Genomic DNA, 21,480 nt, shown 5'->3' with positions numbered 1-21,480 from the left:
TCTCCTTCGCTGAAGCTCGCCTCCCTCTCTTGGGTTGACTTCGATTTCCCAGGCCTGAGCCGTCCTTTGTTGAGTTTCGATTCCGCTCTTTCCCCTGTCTTGGGCTTGGATATGATACCCGACCAGTTAGGCCTTGGCCACCTGGGCGTACGTCTGCTTTTACAAAATGGAGTTGCACGTGTACATTGTGCCTTATTGAGGTAGATATATGGTTGGCGCTTGCCGCTCTATCTTCTACTAAGCATTGTAAGCAGTATCGATTTCTTAGCATCTTGCGTTTCAAGCCTATTTACACACATTTACCAGGTTCGATTCTTTCATCTTGGTTCTTTCGCTATGACGTTTCTTACGTTTTAACATTGTGTTTTCCTTCGTGTCTCTTGCTCCTGTTTTCGTGGATACACGCGTTCGCGTGTTGCCTTTTGTCATGCGTTAGTCTGTCCAGGCCCTCTTCTCATCATCGTTTGCTGTCCATCAGGGCTCTTTGTGTCTCCTCATGGACAGTCTGTAAATACTCATTGTTTCGTATCAGCGGCTGGTATGGTTGTCTGATTGGGTATCGTGCTGCCCAGGGCTGTCTGCTTATTGGCATTTCAACAGGTACTGATCTTCTAATGTACACAGGTCAGAGGCCCAATGCGGCTCTGTTGGTTCAGTTGCTCCTCATACGTCACATACCTTGGCGAGTATTTTACTGGCAACTCGCACTGGGGGGCAGGGGTGCAGGCCATATCTGGGACCTCCTCTACACATTTATTTAATTGTTTGCATTTATAGCAGCACATAAAACCCTCTAGTATCTAGGCACTAGTTACAGTAAGTGCAAAAGATATAGTTACAGGTGAGCATAATATGTTAGTACGGTGGTAGGTTACGAGTCGCATTGAAGGCAGATTGGAATCAATACCTTTGCAGCAAAGTCACTTTCGGTAGGTTACTGGTAGTATTCAGGGCAGATTGGAGTAAATACATTCGCCAAAGTGCAGCAGAGTCATTTCGCTGGGTTACAGGTAGTATTCATTGCAGATTGCAATGAAAGCATTAGCATTCGAGTGCTACTTAGACACATTAGATGGGATGCGTGTCACATCCGAGGGCAGATTATTAGGTTACTTAGACGAGGTCAACCACATGCAGCCGGGCATTGCTACATGCACATCAGATACCTAAGGGTTAAAATGCAGTCTGCACGGGGTGCAGGGATGGCCTTAGGGGCAGCAGCGCCCTGCGCAAATTGGCGCTTCCCCCCCACCTCCCTGCACACCCCTGCCCGAGGGCTACACGCGCTCTATAAATGCAATAAATAAATAAATCAAGTCGAGATGGTCGGACCCAACATGATGGGGAGAAACCTGGTAGTAAGGGGAAGAGTCAGGCGTGTGGCCACTTTGCTGGCACATGGTTGGATAGCCCATTAAGGTGCACTATCCCAAGATTATGGACTGTTTATAATGCCCTTTTAGCCTTACAAAAAGGATAGTTGCCTCCTGGATTGTGAGGCTTAATTTTATTTGTGTACATTTTAGAGTGAGGACAGTCTGACTACTTCATCAAGCCCCAGTTCCCAGACTTGCTAATACACCACAGGTCAGCACCTGCTCTTCAGACACGTGATCAATCCAATAGGGAAATTAACAGTCTGTGACATTATTATAAAAAATAAATATGAATTGCAAATGTAACCTAGCATTGAGTGAACCCAAATCCAATTATTTGATCTATTTCGGGAGTAAATAACTCATATTGATTGGAGAAAGTCTTGATCTAAGCTTCTCCATAAACCATATCTATCCCATTATAACACTCATTCCTTGAGGTAAAGCTAGTCACTGTGGTTCTGTTTCACTGCGCTGTACGGGGGAATCTGAGATCAATCCTGCCTTTGGTCTGTAATGGAGAGGACCCCACTGCTCGGGAGCCTTTGGTCTGTAATGGAGACCCCCCCTGCTCGGGAGCCTTTGGTCTGTAATGGAGAGGACCCCACTGCTCGGGAGCCTTTGGTCTGTAATGGAGAGGACCCCACTGGTCGGGAGCCTTTGGTCTGTAATGGAGACCCCCACTGCTCAGGAGCCTTTGGTCTGTAATGGAGACCCCCACTGCTCGGGAGGCTATGGTCTGTAATGGATAGCCCCACTGCTCGGGAGCCTTTGGTCTGTAATGGAGAGACCCCCACTGCTCGGGAGGCTATGGTTTGTAATGGAGAGACCCCCACTGCTCGGGAGGCTATGGTCTGTAATGGAGAGACCCCCACTGCTCGGGAGGCTATGGTCTGTAATGGATAGCCCCACTGCTCGGGAGGCTATGGTCTGTAATGGAGACCCCCACTGCTCGGGAGGCTATGGTCTGTAATGGATAGCCCCACTGCTCGGGAGGCTATGGTCTGTAATGGATAGCCCCACTGCTCGGGAGCCTTTGGTCTGTAATGGAGAGACCCCCACTGCTCGGGAGCCTTTGGTCTGTAATGGAGAGACCCCCACTGCTCGGGAGGCTATGGTCTGTAATGGAGAGACCCCCACTGCTCGGGAGGCTATGGTCTGTAATGGATAGCCCCACTGCCCGGGAGCCTTTGGTCTGTAATGGAGAGACCCCCACTGCTCGGGAGGCTATGGTCTGTAATGGAGAGACCCCCACTGCTCGGGAGGCTATGGTCTGTAATGGAGAGACCCCCACTGCTCGGGAGGCTATGGTCTGTAATGGAGAGACCCCCACTGCTCGGGAGGCTATGGTCTGTAATGGATAGCCCCACTGCTCGGGAGGCTATGGTCTGTAATGGATAGCCCCACTGCTCGGGAGGCTATGGTCTGTAATGGATAGCCCCACTGCTCGGGAGCCTTTGGTCTGTAATGGAGAGACCCCCACTGCTCGGGAGGCTATGGTCTGTAATGGAGAGACCCCCACTGCTCGGGAGGCTATGGTCTGTAATGGAGAGACCCCCACTGCTCGAGAGGCTATGGTCTGTAATGGATAGCCCCACTGCTCGGGAGGCTATGGTCTGTAATGGATAGCCCCATTTCTCAGGAACTTTTGGTCTGTATTGGGTAGCCCCACTGCTCGGTGGAAGCCTTTGGTCTGTAATGGATAGCCTCACTGCTCAGGATGCTATGATCTGTGATGGATAGCCCCACTGCTTGGGAGACTTTGATCTGCAATGGTTAGCCTCACTGCTCGGGAGCCTTTGATGTGTAATGTGTAGCCCAAGCCTTTTGTCTGTAATGCGTAGCCCCACTGCTCGGAAAGGTCACACATTCTTCTCCAAATATAGCTCAGGGGGAGAAGGTTCTAAGCAGCAAATGCCAAAAATTTAAAGGACCTGCCATTGCCCCTGACTTGATTTGGTCTAGGGCAAACGACAAACTGACTATTACTCGATCAAAGTGCTTTTTTGGCTGGTAAATGATCTGTCTTTCAGGTACTCTGGTGCTGAGCCATAGACAGACTTGTGTACCAAGTCAAGAGTTTTCAATTGAACTCTGGCTATAACTGGGAGCCGATTGAGATGTTTCCAGTGCTCAGACATGTGCTCACCACAGGCACTTTTTTGTGATGCGAATAGCTTAATTCTGCACTACCTGTAGTTCATGGATGCAACTTTTGGATGTGCCACCCAGCAAGACGTTACAATAATCGATTCTATATAGAATTGTATCCCTAGCCAGGGTTTTACAACTTTTCTGAGAAATCAGAGGTCTGATTTGTCTAAGTAATTTCAGGTAGTAATGTTTTTTATGTACTACGCTACTGACCTGAGCTTCAGGGCCAACAGAGGTCCTAATAAGTACCCCGGGTTTTAACTTTTTGTGGGTCAGAATGTTACAGCCATCCAACACAAAGTTAGCATAATGCATGTCCAAGTGGGACCACATGTGGGCTGAACCAAAAAGTAGCAATTCTGTTTTCGAGTTATTGAGACACATCCAGTGCTTGGTCAAACACTGTTTAACAGTTTTGAAAGTGGAGTTCAATTTGATACAATCTAGACATTAGTTCCCTTCAGGTTTCAGCAGGAGCAGAATGTTATCAGCATAATTAGTAAAGTGAATATTCCTTCCTGCCAGCAGATCACAGAGGAGTTTTATATAGAGATTGAACACTACCGGGGATAAACATGCTCCCTGAGGAACTCTATAAATTATAGGTGTCTGGTCGGAGAAAGCATCTCCCCAGTGCACCTTGGAAATGCTGCCTGTTAGAAAAGACTGGATCCACATAACTGCATTGTGCGAACATTTACCAGTTCTTACCAGCAAGGATAAATTAATATCATGGTCCACCAAATCAAAGGCCGCTGACAAGTTGAGCAGCACTAACAGTCCACAGCCACTTTTGTCTACGATATCCAGCATGTCTGTTTGAAGATCAAGTAACACACTCTCCGTACTGTGATGTGCTCTAAAGCCTGATTGTCTTTGGTGCAAAATTCTATTTTAATCTCGGAAACTCTGGAATTGTCTGGTGGCTATTTTATCGACTATCTTCAGAAGAAAAGATGAATTGGTAATTGGTGTAAGATTTGAGATGTCACTTGGACTCAGGCCGGCCTTTTTGATGAGTGGGGTGACAGTAACCTCTTTGATACTGTCTGTGATGGTATTGTGTTGAAAAGAAGCATTTGCAAAGCGAGTGAGAAATGGCCAAAGAGGTCTCTATTATATAACTTTGGACGGTAAAGTGTATCCATGATATGTGGTGGGGTGCATATCTCGTAGAGCTTCCATGAACTCTGACACAATTATTGCCTTGATGGAGCATTTCTGATCCTCCTATCTAAACTGGTGAAACACAGGGGGTATATGGAGTTAAAGAAGTGTGGGGGATGTAAGACTCGCCTACAATGCAAGTACCAATCTTGTCTCTTGCACCCAGAACCTTGTCCGCAAATTCTTGTTGCACTCTTAATAGTCTCCAGCCGACACAAAAGTTGAGGTTTGAGCCATAGGTTTCTAAAGCTTCTTTAGGATATTAAACAGCTGTTTAGAACTATTATCTTCTTTAGTTATTTCATTTTCAAAGACGTTTTTCTTTGTCTCATAAACGGCAATTTTGAAAACTTGGGAGCATCAGAGTTGGTCTTCAACTAAAGACGTTCAGCTTGGTTTTTTTTTCTTTCCCAACTGTTTCAATTCCACAGAGAACCAATCATTGTGAGTGTTTTTCTCTCTTACCATAATGGTTTGTCGTGGTGCTACCTGAGCCAACATTTGAGTCGTGTGTAATTTAAAAAACGTTACTAAAGACTCAGAGCTGTCCTTATTGTTTGTGTTCCATTACTAGACGTACCCACTTAGTAAAGTCAGGGATGGTATATATATATATATATTTTTTTTTTTTTAATTACTCTTAAGAATGTTCTTAAGTGGATTAGCCTGATTGAGTATTGGTGTATCAGGTGCATTTGGAATGTGATGAAAAAGTGATCAGACCAAATACATGGTCTAGTCTCAGAGATCTTAACATCTAAATTGGGGCAGGCTACCCAATTTAATATTTTGCTTTTAATGTGCATATCATCTGTTAAGAACTCTGAATTCAGTACCATCTAAGTTGTGCTTCAAATTAATTGCCTCATTATCTGCCGTATCACTACACCAGCGGTTAAAATCTCCAAGACCTACAGTTGCGCTACCTGATTTGTTTAAAGGCTGTAGACATGCCTCACTGTATGGAGGCATATCCCCAGGTGGCCGATACACAAGGAGAAGATTAATACAATGAATGCAATTAGGCTTTAGTTTTCAATGTATAATTTCACAACCGGTGCAAGTTATGGGAACTTCAAAAAATGGTAGTAGGTCCTCCCTTACAATGATCAACACCTCTTCCCCCTCACCCTTGCTAATCGCATCTACGTTAAAATCCTGAAAAGAAAAAACAAGGTGGAAAAGGGCAAGTTCTTTTGGGTGGAATTACAAAAAAGTTAGGCTTTTTGCACTTTTGTTGTAATAAGTGGGGAGACCTACACACTCCAACACTTACCCCTACTTTAAGTTACACCCTTACCCCACCCCCATTTATTTATTTTATGAAAATGCAAACAAATCTTGTACATATTCGACCCAAAAACCTCAGGATTTTTAACCTTATTTTGTCATTCGTTTTTTGGGGGGTAGTACCTTGCTAGTCAGCTGATTTATTTTTTGCAAAGAACTAATATTTTCCAGTACTGCCCACTTGGCTCTTGAAAGAAAACAAGGCAAGGGGTCACACGGGTAAGTACAACAATTATTCAATTGATAATTGATTCAGATAAGTGTGGAGGGGAAAGAGGTTCAGTTAGATGAACAAATATAACATAACATATTTTATTAATGATCAAAAAACATTATAATATAAATAACATTTTTTACATTTACACAGTAACATCATAAAATACATATAAATGTATATCAACATTGAAACAATCTAGAAAAATATATCTATAAGCAACCTATCGAATACTGCTGGATGTAATTCATATCCATCTATATTTCATGGGGGGCATACACTAATCAATATGAAGGTGCTGTCAAAAAAGTGCTAAGTGCCAGGTTTCAGTAAGGCATATCAATTCCAGGTCTTGTTCAAGTATATAGTCATGAACATCAATTGCATGGGCATTCAAAGATCTGGTATTCAAAAGAGCAGCTTTGATGGTTTGCAAGCTTTGCCCCTAAATCTGGCCAGACTTATTTCAAGGTTCAGAGGATGCGCGAATGATCTGTTTTGCCAAAGGGTGGTCAATCATGGCCTTAGAGGTCGAGGAAAGTGTTGTTTCAACAGCTGAGCAATTATCTGGTATAATGGATATAATATGATCGTTTACAATTATTTTACTGGAAGAATCGAGAGAGACAGGCCACTAATTGCTGTCATTAATACTTAGCTCTATAGGCTGTACATCTGTACTAGTATCAGAAATGGTAGGTCCTGAATTAGCAATCGAAGGGTTAAGAACTGTTGACTATGGTTTCACGAGGGGCTTTCCTAGCGGCTCAAAGTAATGAAAGGGCTGGTGGATGGCCCATAGCTTACTCGTAGAGAACGTAGTATATTTACCAAGAAGTACAGGATATGTGGAAACATATATTAAATACCTGTATCAACAGTGTGACAGCCTAGCAAGATGTCCAACGCCCAGCACGTCCGCCTCGCCAGGCTGGAATCTCAATGTGGTACTCTTAAAGCTCATAGGTCCTCCATTTGAGCATATGCACAAATCCAGCCTTAACCACCTAAAATTCAAAACAGCTTTTCTGGTGGTCATCACCTCCATAAGAAGTGTCAGTGAGCTACAAGCTTTGTCAGTGCAAGACCCTTTCTTTGTTATCCACAAAGACAAGTTGGTACTAAGAACACAACCTAGGTTTTCACCCAAGTTCATATACAAGTTCCATGTTAACCAATCCATTGAGCTACCCGCTTTCTTTCAAAAACCTTCAAACTCAGCTGGGAAGAACCTCCATACACTAGATGTAAGGAGGGCGGTTATCTACTATGTAAACAAGACAAAACCGGTAAGAAAAACAGACCAACTATTTGTCTCCATAGCACCTGGCAGGGAAGGGATCACGCTTCAAAAAATGCCATCTTCAGAGGGATAGTGAAATGCATAGAGCTCTGCTACTCCCTATCAAACCAAACTCTGCCTTTTACACCAAGAGCTCACTCCAAAAGGGGTACAGGAGCTACTTTGGCCTTTATAGCAAATGTCCCGCTAGACACCATTTGCAGAACAGCTACATGGAGCTCAGTATATACTTTCACTCAGCATTACTGCATTGACACTCTTTCCAAAGCAGATACACAGGTGAAACAAGCGGTTTTAAAACATCTATTTGCCGCTGGACCTTTTCACAACCCACCACCTTTTTCTAACACTGCTTGCTAATCTAAGCAGATTCCACAAGCCTCAGAATGGATACATTACTCACCGTAATCGTATTTCTTATGCCTGTATCTGCTTAGATTCACATGCGTGCACCCTTCCTCTCCTTGGAGAGAGGGTGAATGGATGTTTATATGAGTTTATCTGACACATATCTGCTTTAATACACCTGTACTCATGCTACACTTCATGCTACCTCATGTCAGAAACAAAATATAATCTGAGGGACCTCAGCGCATCAAGGACCATGGGTACAGTGAACGTCACACTAGGGATAGTATTACTGGCACGCCCTGTCGAGGTCCCTTTTTCAAGTTTCGAAAACAACTGTAATACTCCGCAGCATCCACTAGATGTCGGCTTATGCATAGCATGTGAATCTTAGCAGATACAAGCATCAGAAATACGATTACAGTGAGTAATGTATCATATATATATTTCTGAAGCTTGTGGAATCTGCTTAGATCACATGCTGTGCATAGGCCGACATCTAGTAGAAGCTGCGGAGTATTACAGATTGTTTTTCGAAACTCGAAAATGGGCGTCGACACAGGGCCTGCCAGTAATACTATCCCTAGTGTGACGTCCACTGTACCCAAGATCCCTCAAGCGTCTAGGATCCTCAGATTGTTTTTTTCCGCCATACTGGTCGGAAGCCTTTTGCGGAGTCCCCTGGCCTTAGCCATACTTTTGCTAAAATATTGATTTATTGGCATCCTTCCCCATCCCAACGTCGAACTTCGACACTCTACACCGGCTGGAGAAGAAATCGACCGTCGGCTGCTGCACGATGGATTTGGGCCTCGGAAGGCCTCTGGCCTCGGCCCGGGCCTTGGAAGGCCTCTGGCCTCGGCCCTGCAAGTAGGGAGAGTGGGGGGTTGGACATACTCTACACTCTTGGTATATAGGTACACATTATACATTTCCTAAACTTAACAGCCCGCTGCCTCAAGGTACGTATGGAGGGTACCCCTTTTCAATTCTGTCCCAAGTGCAATCGCAAATACCCTTGGGTCGACAGGCACGCCACGTGCAATCTCTGCTTGCCGAGGGACCACCCCGAAGCGAACTGCAGAGCGTGTAGTAGGTTTAAACCTAAGACACTTAAGGACCGTTCGACGAAGCGTTGGGCCCACCACGCCAGGCAGGCGGCCATGGCAGAGGAGGGTGCCTTCAGCGATGGCAGCGACGCCGTGCTTTCGGACGGCGAGGGCATTACGGCGTCGAAAGACAGCCGAGCGCAGGTCCCCGACCTCGGAAGGTCGCCTGGCAGGGCGGCTATGGGGAAGACCCCCGGCGACACAGGCGCTTCACAACCACCCACACTAAACACACAAAGTCCAACCGAGACTTGACGACGTTGAGTGCTCGGAAAGAGGCACAAACAGAACCGTCCGAATCGGTGTCCTCTGGGCGTTCGAGATCGCCGCATGACTCCAGGCAATCATCCACTCTTGCCAAGAGTGCCTCGCTCCCTAGGCTAACGGAAGTTCGATCGTCGGAAGACGAAGACGACTTCCACCCCCAGGCCGCACTCCAGGAGTCGGAGCCCGCAGACAAGATCAGCACGGCCCCACGTTCGAAGGACAGGGACTCTACCCCCGATCCTCGACGCCAGGCGTCGAAAACCTCCGGAGCGACAAAGCGACAGGGAAAACACTTTTTCACTCACGGGGAGGGGGGAAAACCAGTTCCAAAAAATGGTCCAGTGATGACATAGATAGGGTCATGTCAAGGATGTCTTCCTTAGCAGACTTTTACGATAAAAATCCAGACCATTTCCTTTCATATGATCCACAAGGGGCTACACCCTCAGGCTCTAATGATCCTATCCCCCTGAGTAAGAAGCTCCGGTTTGAGACACCGATGAGGTCTACAGACCCCTTCGAGGTACGACCATACTCACGACCATACTCACTATATCAAGGAGAGACTTCCTTTGGTGAGGACCAAGATTTTGGCATGGTAGAAGAGCAAACCGGGACGGGCTACTATGGGGACGATGAGGACCAAGAAGAGGAGGAGGAAGACCCCGAAACCTACAGAGTAGATTCCCCGGTAGAAAAGGAAGCCCCGGTTACCGACTCCCCTGTCGATAACCAACCCCTCCTGAACGAGGTTCTCGCACGTGCAGCAGAACATTTCCATATTGACACCCACGGTGTCCAGGAGGAGAAGGACTTCGCCGAGGAGTTAGTAGGAGAAAGGAGGCCTGTTGCCCAGACCATCCCTATCCTCAAGTCTATTCAGCGAAGAATAGACCCGTCCCTGGTGAACCCGAACCTCACCAGAGCAGTCAATCCCAGAGTTGAAAAACTTTTCAGGGCAGCCCAGTCTGACCCTCTCTATATAAGAGGACATCTGAAGCCAGACTCCCTAGTTGTCACTAACACTCGTAAGAGGGCTGGAACACCCTTGTCATCGTCCGAAGCTCCTCCAGACAAGGAGAGCAAAAAACTATATGGTTTCGGCTGGAAAGTAGCCTCAACGTCCGCCTATCAGGCAAGGATTGCAAACTCCACCACCCTGTTGGCCAGCTACAACTGCCATCAGTGGGAAGAAGTCGAGGCACTCATAGCCTCTGCTCCGGAACCCTTAAAGGGCTAGTTAGCTCGGATTTCCGCAGAGGGTAGAGCCGTGTCTGGTTGCATTTTAAAAGCAACCTTTGACGTCGCGGACAACGCAGGCAGATTGATAGCAGAAGGTACCGTTATCAAGAGACATGCGTGGTTACGGCAGTCTGGTCTTAAGGCAGAAACCCAGGCATCATTGTTGGACAAACCGGTGGAAGCCGATCTGTTGTTTGGTAAGGCTGTCGAGGACGCACTGAAGAATGCCAAGGACGAATACGAGACACTCCAGTCCCTTGGCCAGTTAACCAATAAACCCCCTAACCATAGAGGGAATAGTAATTTTCGTCGCCCACGCGGCCAAAATTCCCAGAGAGGATCTAACTATTCCCAGGGGCAGGGTACGCAGTGGAACAACAGCCAACTGTCTACCCAGAGTTACGGCAGGGGTAATAGGAGAGGACGTGGTAAAGGCAGAGGCAGCCCCAGCAAAGGAGGCAGCACGCCTCCACCAAAGCAGTGACGCTCAGTTCAGGGTCCCTTCTCACGCAACCCCAGTAGGGGGACGCATTTCCAACTTCACCCAGGCTTGGGAAGGGATCACATCAAACAGATGGGTGCTGTCAACAGTATCCACAGGGTACTGTATAGAACTACTGCAGCGTCCCCGGAACCATCCTCCACGACAAAGAGTACACTCTTTAGAACATCAGAAGATTCTCCTCGAGGTGATCGCCATTCTGTTAGAAAAGGACGCGATAGAACTCGTCCCGGGACACCAGGTAAACAAGGGTATTTATTCAACTTACTTCCTTGTGCCAAAAAAAGATTTGACAATGCGCCCAGTATTGGACTTACGGCCTGCCAACAAGTATGTCAAGCCCCAAAAGTTTCGTATGACTATGCTACAAGAGGTAATCCCCCCTCCTAAAAAAGGGGGATTACATGGCAACCTTGGATATGAAAGATGCCTATTTTCATATTTCCATGTTCCCAGCGCACAGAAGGTACTTGCGCTTCAAGGTGGACAGTCGGCACTACCAATTCAAGGTACTGCCCTTCGGGATAGCTTCGGCACCAAGGGTATTCACCAAGGTACTGGCAGTGGCGGCTGCACACCTACGCAGGGAGGCAATCCCGGTGTACCCATATCTGGACGACTGGCTCATAATGGGGGAAACCCCAGTAATTTGCAGGACAAACATTCAAAGGACTATCAACCTCCACCACGAATTAGGCTTCTCAATCAATGAGAAAAAGTCAAGCCTGGTGCCAAGCACCTCCAAACAGTTCCAAGGAGCAATCCTAGATACACAAGAGGGGTTGACCTTTCCTTCAGAGGAAAGAATTCGGAATATACTTCTGCAAATTCCGCAATATCAGTCCGGTCACCAAATAACGGTACGCAAAGCAATGCGTTTACTGGGCATGATGGCGTCATGTATTTACCTGGTCCCCCATGCGCGCCTGCGCATGCGTCCCATGCAGGAATGGTTGCCAAAACAGTGGTCTCAGGCAAGTGGTCAGTGGGACGATCTAGTGGTCGTTTCGCCAACACTAGTACAAAGCCTTCACTGGTGGACAAAGAGAATCTTGCACAGGGAAAACCCTTTTACGATCCCGAAGTACAGGCAGTAGTCACTACTGATGCATGTCTGACGGGGTGGGGAGCTCACCATCTCCACCACACAGCTCAGGGTCTCTGGTCTCCCTCAGTGGCCAAGAACCACATCAACCTGCTAGAGCCTTTGGCAGTATTCAGAGCGCTTCAAGCGTTTGAGCCCCACCTACTAAACCTGTCAGTGCAAATCCGAACGGACAGTACAACAGCCATGTTCTACCTGAACAAGCAAGGAGGGACTCGTTCGCCAAATCTGTCCAAGCTTGCCCAGAAAATCTGGATATGGGCACTCAGACGGAACATCTTCCTGTCATCACAACATGTTCCAGGGGAGCTCAATTCCCTAGCGGATGCTCTGAGCAGAGACTCCCTCCCAGAGGAACACGAATGGGTTCTACACAGAGAGGTCGTAGAAAATATCTTCTCTCAGTGGGGTTTCCCCACTATAGACTTATTCGCCACAAGCGAAAACAGACAATGCCCAGGATTTGCATCCAGGTTCCTCCAACCAGACTCCCAGGGGAACGCCCTGTGGATGAACTGGTCAGGGATGTTTGTGTACGCTTTTCCACCAACTCCTCTCATCAGGAAGGTGGTGAACAAGATGAACAGAGAGTCGATGACGCTCGTCCCAGTTGCTCCCATGTGGGCAAGACAACCGTGGTTCCCACACCTACGCAGGATGGCGGTGTGCGAGCCCATCAAACTTCCAGCCTGGTACAACCTACTGTCCCAGCACCAAGGTCAAACAGTGCATCAGCAACCCAACTCAATGAACCTGGCAGCATGGCTCCTGAGGTCATAGAGTTTGGACATCTCAATTTACCACAGAGGTGTATGGACATCCTGAAGGAATCTAGGAAACCCAACACAAGGCACTGTTACTTTGACAAGTGGAAGAGATTCGTTATCTGGTGCCAGAGTAGACAAATCAACCCAGTTGATTGCACTCCTTCCACTATTGTTACATACATGCTCCACCTGCTAGAAGCAGGATTAGTTTTTAACTCACTGAATGTACACCTGGCAGCCCTGTCGGCATACACCACTTCCCATAACAAGGTCTCGTGGTGGAAAGTACCAGTAGTTAAAGCCTTCATGGAAGGAGTGAAGAGACTTCACCCTTCTATTTCAAACCCACCACCATGGTGGGACCTTAATGTGGTGCTATCTAAGCTCATGGGACCCCCTTTCGAGCCCATGCATAAAAGCAGTCTCAAACACCTGACTTATAAAACTGCCTTCTTAGTAGCTATTACTTCTATAAGAAGGGTCAGTGAAATTCAGGCTCCGTCAGTGCAGGATCCCTTCTTTACGGTCCATAAAGACAAACTGGTTTTACGCACACACCCTAGGTTCTCACCTAAGTTTATATCTAAATTCCACGTAAACCAGTCCATCGAGCTTCCGGCTTTCTTCCAGGACCCTTTTCTGAGGTTGTAACCATAACGTCCCTTAAACAGTTTTTTTCAGTGAATTTCATGGGTTTTTACCAGTGTATGCTACTTTCCTTCAACTTACTAATATCATACTTACCCCAATATAGCAACAGTTTTGTACAATTTACAAAGTTTCACCTTAAAACTATGCCAATTGCACCTTCTAGCATAATTTGTAACACTACTGTACACTTTGGCAAATGTTGCCACTGTTTTTGTGTCCATCGACGTTCACAAACGTCAAACGTCATTGCAGGCTTTTCAGACAGTGCCACATGACCACATGCACGTGGCATGATGACGTATTTGTGAACCCATCTGCACTTCGCAAACAGTTCGGAACTGCACTTTCTGCTGATCTCAAAATGTTCCCCATGCACAGCTCCTACACCTATTCTTACTCATTATCCATTAACAATCTAGCACACAGCACATACTTGGAAGAACATTAGTAAAACTGCTATTTATCTTAAAAATGGCATCCGCTATTGCCATCCCTCCTCTCCCCAAAAGCCACCACCACCAGCTGGAGGACCTACACAACAAAAAAAGTGCAGTACTTCCAAAGACAATGAAGATGACCAAGAAGATGAGGCAGAGGAAGTGCCTACCTCTAGCACCAAGAGAGATTCCTGGGTGTGGCCGTTCTTTACCACTGTTGGGAATGTACCAAAGGCTAAAGCTATCAAAGTAAAATGCACTGAGGGCACTCAGTAGCGGACTCCATGGACAGTACTCCTACGGGACCACCTCCATGCGCTGCCACACCCAATCCAACTAGTGCAATGCTTTCAGAAAGGCTGTTCCTTTCTTAGCAAGTAATAGCCTGTCTTCCTCCACCTCATCTTCCTCAACCAATACTGTAACCATACTGCCTGCCTCTGTGGGACAGAATATCCCACCAGCTACCTTGTAAGCAATAAGAGGCTGTTGATCCATATATTTCGAAGACAACCGTCCTCTGTATATACTGCAACACACCACCACTCTGCAGGTGGGAGCAATTTCGAAGTGCTTTTGTAGCTGTAATCAATAAGCACGAGAGACACTGCCACCTACCTTAGATGTAACACATGCGCAACATCTTCCCCTGTCCACCTGCCCCTCCATATTAGGGCTTTGGTGCCTCTTCCCTCATTTCCCTCCCCACCTTAGGTTCCAACCTCTCCGGCAAACAAAAAAAAAAAAAGAAAATCAAAACACAAAAAAAGGTTCCTTTTAGGAACCACCTTTCACAGTTAAATGGAACTAAAAAAAGAATCTTATAGACTCCATCTACTTTACATTTCTCAATAAAGTACATAGACTCAATAAGATTTTCCAACATTTACATTAGCATTTTTGTGGAATGCTAATCGGAATAATGTGGCGTTCATCCCCAGTTCCAGGTACTGGAAAGGGGGATAACGGCCTGCCAGCCCAAGTTATCGGCCCAAGAAAATTGAGGGCGGATAACATGGGCTCCAGACTTGTATCCCCTGTTCCAGCCCCTGCAACACGGATGGAGGCCATTGGCACCCCAGGTTGCCAAAGTGGTGACCCGGTGACCCTAAATAAATGATTTTTCTTCCTACACCGGGACGCACGTGGCGTCCCGCTGTAGGAAGGAAAATAATTTTCCAAGATGGCCATCGTGGAAAGGGAAGGCGGGACTCCGTACAGAGCCCCTCTTCCCTTTACAGGGCGGCCTGCAGAAGGTGAAGAGAGAACCTTATGACCATATTCCCACAAGCATTTTCTTTTCTCCTTTCAAACCTATCCCAATTTCGAAAAACTTTACCACATAGCCAGTCCCTGGTGGACATGGCCACTTTATCCCCATTGGTCGTCCCTCGTGGTCATGGCAAGTAGCCAGATTGTCCGGATCATGGCTTTGTGCCATGACCCGGACAAACTGGCCAACCCCCACGGCCACAGGCTATAGCTTAGTCACCAAAGGTATATCACTATTTTTTGTACCTACATTATGACACTTCTCAAAAAATGAAACACAGGCACATTTGCAAAATCATGCTTTCAGGTCCTTGCCAATGCTACTTACACGTGTTTGCTGGAAATCTGCCCATGTTTTCTTTTTTCAAAAGTGTCAAAATGTACGTACTTACATACAATAGTCCTATAACTTAGTCCCCACTTGACGAAAATCCATTTAGACTTTGCACAAACATTCAAAATTGGGTCTCTAATCTTTCTGAAAGGTTTTGTCCACATTCGCCAAAAGGCAGCAAAGTTATAAGCCATCTAAAAATGTTGAGAACCCCCTCTAATTTAGGCCCCTCTTCACTAAATCCCACCAAACTTTGCAAAAACATTTATTTCTAGATCTAAAATCTTTTTGCTATCTTTTGTGCAGATTTGTCAAATGGCACCACATTTGTAAGCCTTTACAATATTTTGAGACCCCCTGTAATTTTGCCCCGTCTTCACAAAATCTCACCAAACGTTTCAAAAACATTTAGAGCTAGATCTTAAATCTCCCCCCTCTAATTGTGTTCCCTCTTGCCAAAACAGCACCACACTTTGATGCCACTCAATGAAACTGCATGAAATTCTGGAATTTCATTCTAGACCCGATTCTTAATGCAAAGTTATAAGCCATCAAAAAAACTGATTTTCACCAACCCTGTAATGCAGAAATAGGCATAGATGCCCCCAACATCCCAGCTGTTTCGGGAATATTAAAGGACTGCCCTGGACATCAGGAATGTTAGCGGACTTGGGAGGTGGAAAAACACCTGTTTTCTGGCTTTTTAAGGCCATATCCCAAACCATCCTCATCACCCATCACCTCCCCAAAGATTGTTTGATAAATTTGACAAGTGCAATGTTGTTTCTTCCAATATGCTTTTACTGCGATGTTCGCGGACAATGGGCGCTCTGCGCGAATCCAACATCCCAGGCGTTTCCAAAAATCTGACGCACTTCATGCTTCTCACCATCCAATCAGCGGGCGTGCATGTTGTCTGCAGGCATTACGTCATACCCTGGGTCAATCAGAGGCCCGTCTGCGGAGCAAACCCATATATCACACATTTTGTTGACCTACTTTTTGGTGGTTCAAAAATAAAAAAAAGACTGGACGTAGTTACACCAAATTTGCAAAAACACACTTTTGCAACCAAGCCGCCGCTCCTGACGCAAATTTGGTGAAAATCTATCCAGCGGATTGGGCTGTAGGAGGGAGTACATTATTTTTCCATTGAGTCTATCGGAAAATCCACAAATATTTGGACCCCCCCTGTAACTTTGCCCCCCTTGATGAAACCTCGCCGAACTTCACAGGATCTGACAGGCTCATATAGTTTTTTTTGCAACTATTCGTGAGAATTCATCCGGGGGTGGGGGTAGGAGTTATAAGCCACCCAAAAAGTGCTCTTCCCCTGAGTTAAGCAACTTAACCATGACTACAGGACCACTGCAGCTGGCCCTGTAATATAATAAATATATATGTATATAATGTTTGTGGATATGTGTGGGTAGGTTCCATGGTGTAAACACTGTAAACCGTATGAAAGATGAGCGGTCTGCAATGCGTACCCCTGCCATATGTGGATGTGTCTTTTTGAAATGTTCAGCATACTTCTCAACATGCTACAAACCTGAAATGTGGCATGTGGGTAGGTTCCATGGTGTAGGCAGTGTAAAACGTATACCATATACATCTTTCTATTTTTTATTTTTTAAGTGGTATGCAATGCTTAATCCTGCCAAATGGCTCTTTGCACCATAGTTCCGTTGTAGTCCTACATAAACTTCAGCATTTGATGAATGTATTCCATCTCAACAGTACGAGGCTTATATGCTTGACCGTACGCGTGTGGCACTAAAAGCTTACACGCTTCAGCCCTATATGTACGGCACTTAATGTTGAGGTCGCTGCTGCCTTGGCTGTAGATCGGAACACCAATAATTTTGCTTTGCTATTTCAACGCTCCAACTTAAAGAAGCTGGAATCCATTGCATTGTTATTTGTTGAATGAACTTCATACTAGGACTGAAGTGGGAATTACAGTGCGAAGCAGGGGTATACCTGCTAGTTATGTACCAAACAGACATTTTGTTTTACTTGAGCATTCTACACTCCCCGATTGCTGCAAGGAAGCATTCAAACAGCATGTGTGTTTACAAAAGACCATTGCAATGACAGTTGTTACCGATCAGTAAATTAAAAAAACAGATTCTGGCAAACAAGTCTTAAAAATCTAAATGCTCGACTTTTTTGCACTTTTAGTTCTATTCGGAGAATCACTGGCAGCTTTAGTTGAAATATCTAGTCTGCAAATGTCTTACTCTGTGGGTTTCCTGTGCATGCTTCAGCTCTCTTGTTGACCGCACCCCTCTGCTTATGCTTCTCATGGTCCCTTTTCTATTTCTACAGCTGAACATACTGAAGGAGCTGCACCAGGACGAGTTAGGCCGCATTTCAGAGGATCTAGAAGATGAGCTGGGGGCCCGCTCGAATATGGACAAAAAGCTGGCGGACCTGCGGGGGGAGGTGAGGTGGTATGCTGCTGTCTGACACTAATCCGGCATGGATACAAAATTGGCCACTTTAAGGTGTTACTTGAGACCGACATGTTCATTGATATTCTGTTTATCATGTATCACTCTTGAAGTCTAGCCTTGGTTAAACCTATTTGGTGGTACAGCTTGCAGGGTTCAAACATAACATAGGTAGTGGAGGATAGCTCAGGGGCAACGTTCGTCTAGGAAGCATGACAACGCAGAGCAGCACAGGTTCGCATCCCAGTCCCGCCCTTAGAGACTGGCACCAAAAGATGAATTAATAGGTACACTTGCTCAAGTCGTAGTGCAAATCCACTTTAGCAATTGGGACTTGTGCTTGCAGGTGAAGAAAGCCACATTGCTTTCAAAAGCTGCTAATTATATGAAGAGGCTTTAGTTAACAGTTAACCTGTGAATAAGATGGAGTTCAAATCTAAAAAGGTCACATTCTGTGCCAGCGGTGTCCTCCTGTGTTTCTAAAGTGAATGAGTGTTACTATAGTCTATGCACTTTTGTTTTTAACAGATTTGCGGTATACAGAAATTAAGCGATTTGCCCAAGATTGTAAGGTTTTGCTCAAGGGTGCTAGGATTAAAATTCCGGCCATTGTGTTCCTAAATGGGAAACCTGTCCACTGGATACCCTTCCACTCTTGTTTAGTAACTTTCTTTTATTCTCTACTCTCCTCTTTCTTCCCTCCCATCTTCTCATCCCTCCCTTCCTCACATCTGATGGCAACTAACTTCATGATAAACCCAGCGACCAGTTGGTTTTTGATGAGGTGGTTTTGTTGCCGGTGTAAAGCCACGCAGTGGCTTGCTGCATAGTTGGCTTGGATGTGGCTCTGTCTGTCTTATGATGATTTGGTTTTGTTTTGCGAAAACCTTTCATCTGAACATAAAATGAGATAATTACTTCAAATCAGTGATACTTTCCCAAAATTTCACAAGTGTGCAAATGTCTTTTTTGTTATCACCCAATGGACATTTTGCCCATCTGTCTTCAGGTGATAGTTGTGTCGAAGGTGTCATATAGAGTGTTCTAAAAGTAGATCTTTTTTCTGATAGAGCTGGGCATTGCATGAATATATGTTCTAGTGTTCCCACACAGTTTCTTCTTTGCAGAAGCGACAGAAGTTCAAATAGCTGGGTATTCATTTCCTCTTTGCCATAAGTTCTCTCGTCGGAAGAATATTTAAACAGAGTCTTAAGTAGATGTCCCTTATGTGTCTGTCTGGGAACATTAGCAACTATTTTGCTAGAATGTTCACCGGTCTTTTGTCGGAATTACAGTTTAAATTTGCATGATTTTTAGACTTTTGTTTGTTTCAATCCAGTCATTGTTGATTAATTTCTTCTTGGCTTTTGGGGTCTTCTTTGTAACATATCCTTTTAAATATCAGCTTCCAGTTGGATTGCTTCGATGTGACTTTTCCATATTTCAAATACGGTTGTATTGGATCTAATGAATTCTGTGTTGAATATCCGTAGCGCTGGAATTTTTTGCTCTGTGGTTATTTTTCTGAATAGATCCAGTTTCTTCCATGTTATGAGTGACTGCATAGATTGTAAGGCTAGCTCAGATCTTATTCTTGCTATGGGTAGCAGTTTTGGGAGTGATAAAAACGTTCCTCCAGAAGATCCCTTCCAGTTTGTGCCAAATGTCCGGATCTAGATTCAACCTTGTCTCGCCTCCATATGTCAATATGGCTGTCCCCTTTTTTCGATAGAAGGTTATGATTGGTTTCATCGAACATTTCCCATATTTGCAATGTAGAAATTGACCTGGTCTTGCAAGCGAGAGGGCTTTGTTTGTTTTTTAGTTGTAACATCCATTCATTTTCCGTTGAGGATTGATTCACCCAAATTCCTAGATATTTAGCAGTCTTCACCTGCATGATTTTTTCTTTATACAGGAATAGGGCTTTGTTTTCCTTGGTCGCTTTTTTAGATTTCAAATTCATTTACTTTAGTTTTATGGATGTTGACTTTCAGTTTATTCAGTTCCACGTATGTTTCAAGGATTATCAAAGCCGTTTGTAGTCCTCTCCTGTTTTGCAAAAGTAAGACAATATCATCTGCATAGGTTATGCAGGATTGCGGTGTCGCATTTAATCTCGGAGGATTTGTTTCAGGTATTTGTATTCTTTTTTCGAAGTCAGATGTAAAAAGATTAAAAAGTGTTGCTGTCAAGGGGAAGCCCTGCTTTAGGCCATTCCAGGTAGTTGTAGAATCTGTCATCATGCCAGACTTGGACATCCTCACTCTTATGGATGTATTAGGATAGAATTGTTTGATAGGTTCTACTATGTTCGCAGGACAACCCCAAGTTCGTAACTTTTCCCATAGTAGTTTTCTGTTCACAAGATCGGACGCCTGTTGTAAATCGACAAATATAGCCCATAGCCAATAGAGTGGTTTTGGTTCTTGCTTTACAAGATTTAGCAAAAAGAGGTTGATATCAGTACCGATATATTTCACAAACCCAGTTTTTCTCGTTGCATTGATGTTTGCTTCTTTTGCCCAGGATTGCAATTGTTCTAACAATATTGTTGCAAATATCTTTCCTAATGGATCTAACGGAGCAATCGATCTGTAATTGCAGTGGTCCTTTGGATCACCCTGTTTAAATATTGGTATCAAGACTGCTAATTGCCAAGAACGTGGAATATTATTGGTTTTAGAGATTAGTTTGAACAGTTCATTGCAAAGTTTTTTTCCAGATTTCCAGATCTTTCTTAATTCTCTGGTTGGTGAGTCCATCTGGTCCGGGTGCCCTTGATTGAGCTTCATGATGGCATTTTCAATGTCTTGTGGTTCGCATTCAAAGTTCCAGTTTGTCGTAGATGATTCCTCTATTACTAAGCTCTGGTTTTCGATGGTCTGGTATAAGTCAGTTATATGCCTTGTCCATGCGTCTTCAGAGACATCAGTTAACATCTTCTGGAGTGTTGCAGTTGGATTCAACAAATTCCATAGGTTTCGAATGTTACTGTTTTTTAAAGGCATGTAACATCGCTTCTGCATCGTTCTGATCTTGAGTTGCTATGTTGTTTTTCCTCCAATTTCAAAATCTTTGTTTGAGTTGTTTGATCATGACTTGATCAATTGGCGATTCATTTTTTAGTTGCTTAATGGTTCTTCGTAACTCCAGTTTTTTCCTCATTATAGGCATGTTGATGGGATTTGCTGGTGGCCTGAGACGCCATTGTCATGGCTCTGTACGGTTGCAAGAGCCAGGTATAATTCAGTTTTTCTTTATCATCAAGATTGTTCGAATCGAAAAGTCCTGGAAGTTTTTCTAATGTGTGTCGTGGTATTCTTAATCTGTTCGACCCAGTGTTGAGCATTCATTCTGGAAGTAGTATTTGAACATTTGATCGATTGTCCATTGTTCATTCAATCGTCAGGATCTCATGATTGCTTCTGGATGTTTTCACATTTCCTGTTTTATTTATTTTGGTATGGAGGTCGGCTGACCTAT

At 44.9% G+C, this 21,480-nt stretch overlaps 1 protein-coding gene across 3 annotated transcripts in view; it reads left to right on the top strand.

The window, feature by feature from the left end:
- CCDC102A (coiled-coil domain containing 102A) overlaps positions 1 to 21,480 on the top strand; it is a 659,386-nt gene that overhangs the window by 496,661 nt on the left and 141,245 nt on the right. For all 3 annotated transcript variants that reach the window (XM_069654162.1, XM_069654173.1, XM_069654184.1), the window contains one exon: positions 17,870 to 17,986. In XM_069654162.1, coding sequence (XP_069510263.1) covers positions 17,870 to 17,986 — 117 coding nt within the window. The remainder of the gene's footprint in view (positions 1 to 17,869; positions 17,987 to 21,480) is intronic.

The sequence above is a fragment of the Ambystoma mexicanum genome, chromosome 1p (assembly GCF_040938575.1).
Source record: "Ambystoma mexicanum isolate Mex_15411 chromosome 1p, UKY_AmexF1_1, whole genome shotgun sequence".
NCBI lineage: Eukaryota > Metazoa > Chordata > Amphibia > Caudata > Ambystomatidae > Ambystoma > Ambystoma mexicanum.
Note: the sequence above shows the minus strand (reverse complement) of the source record. Positions and strands in the feature narration are given on the sequence as shown.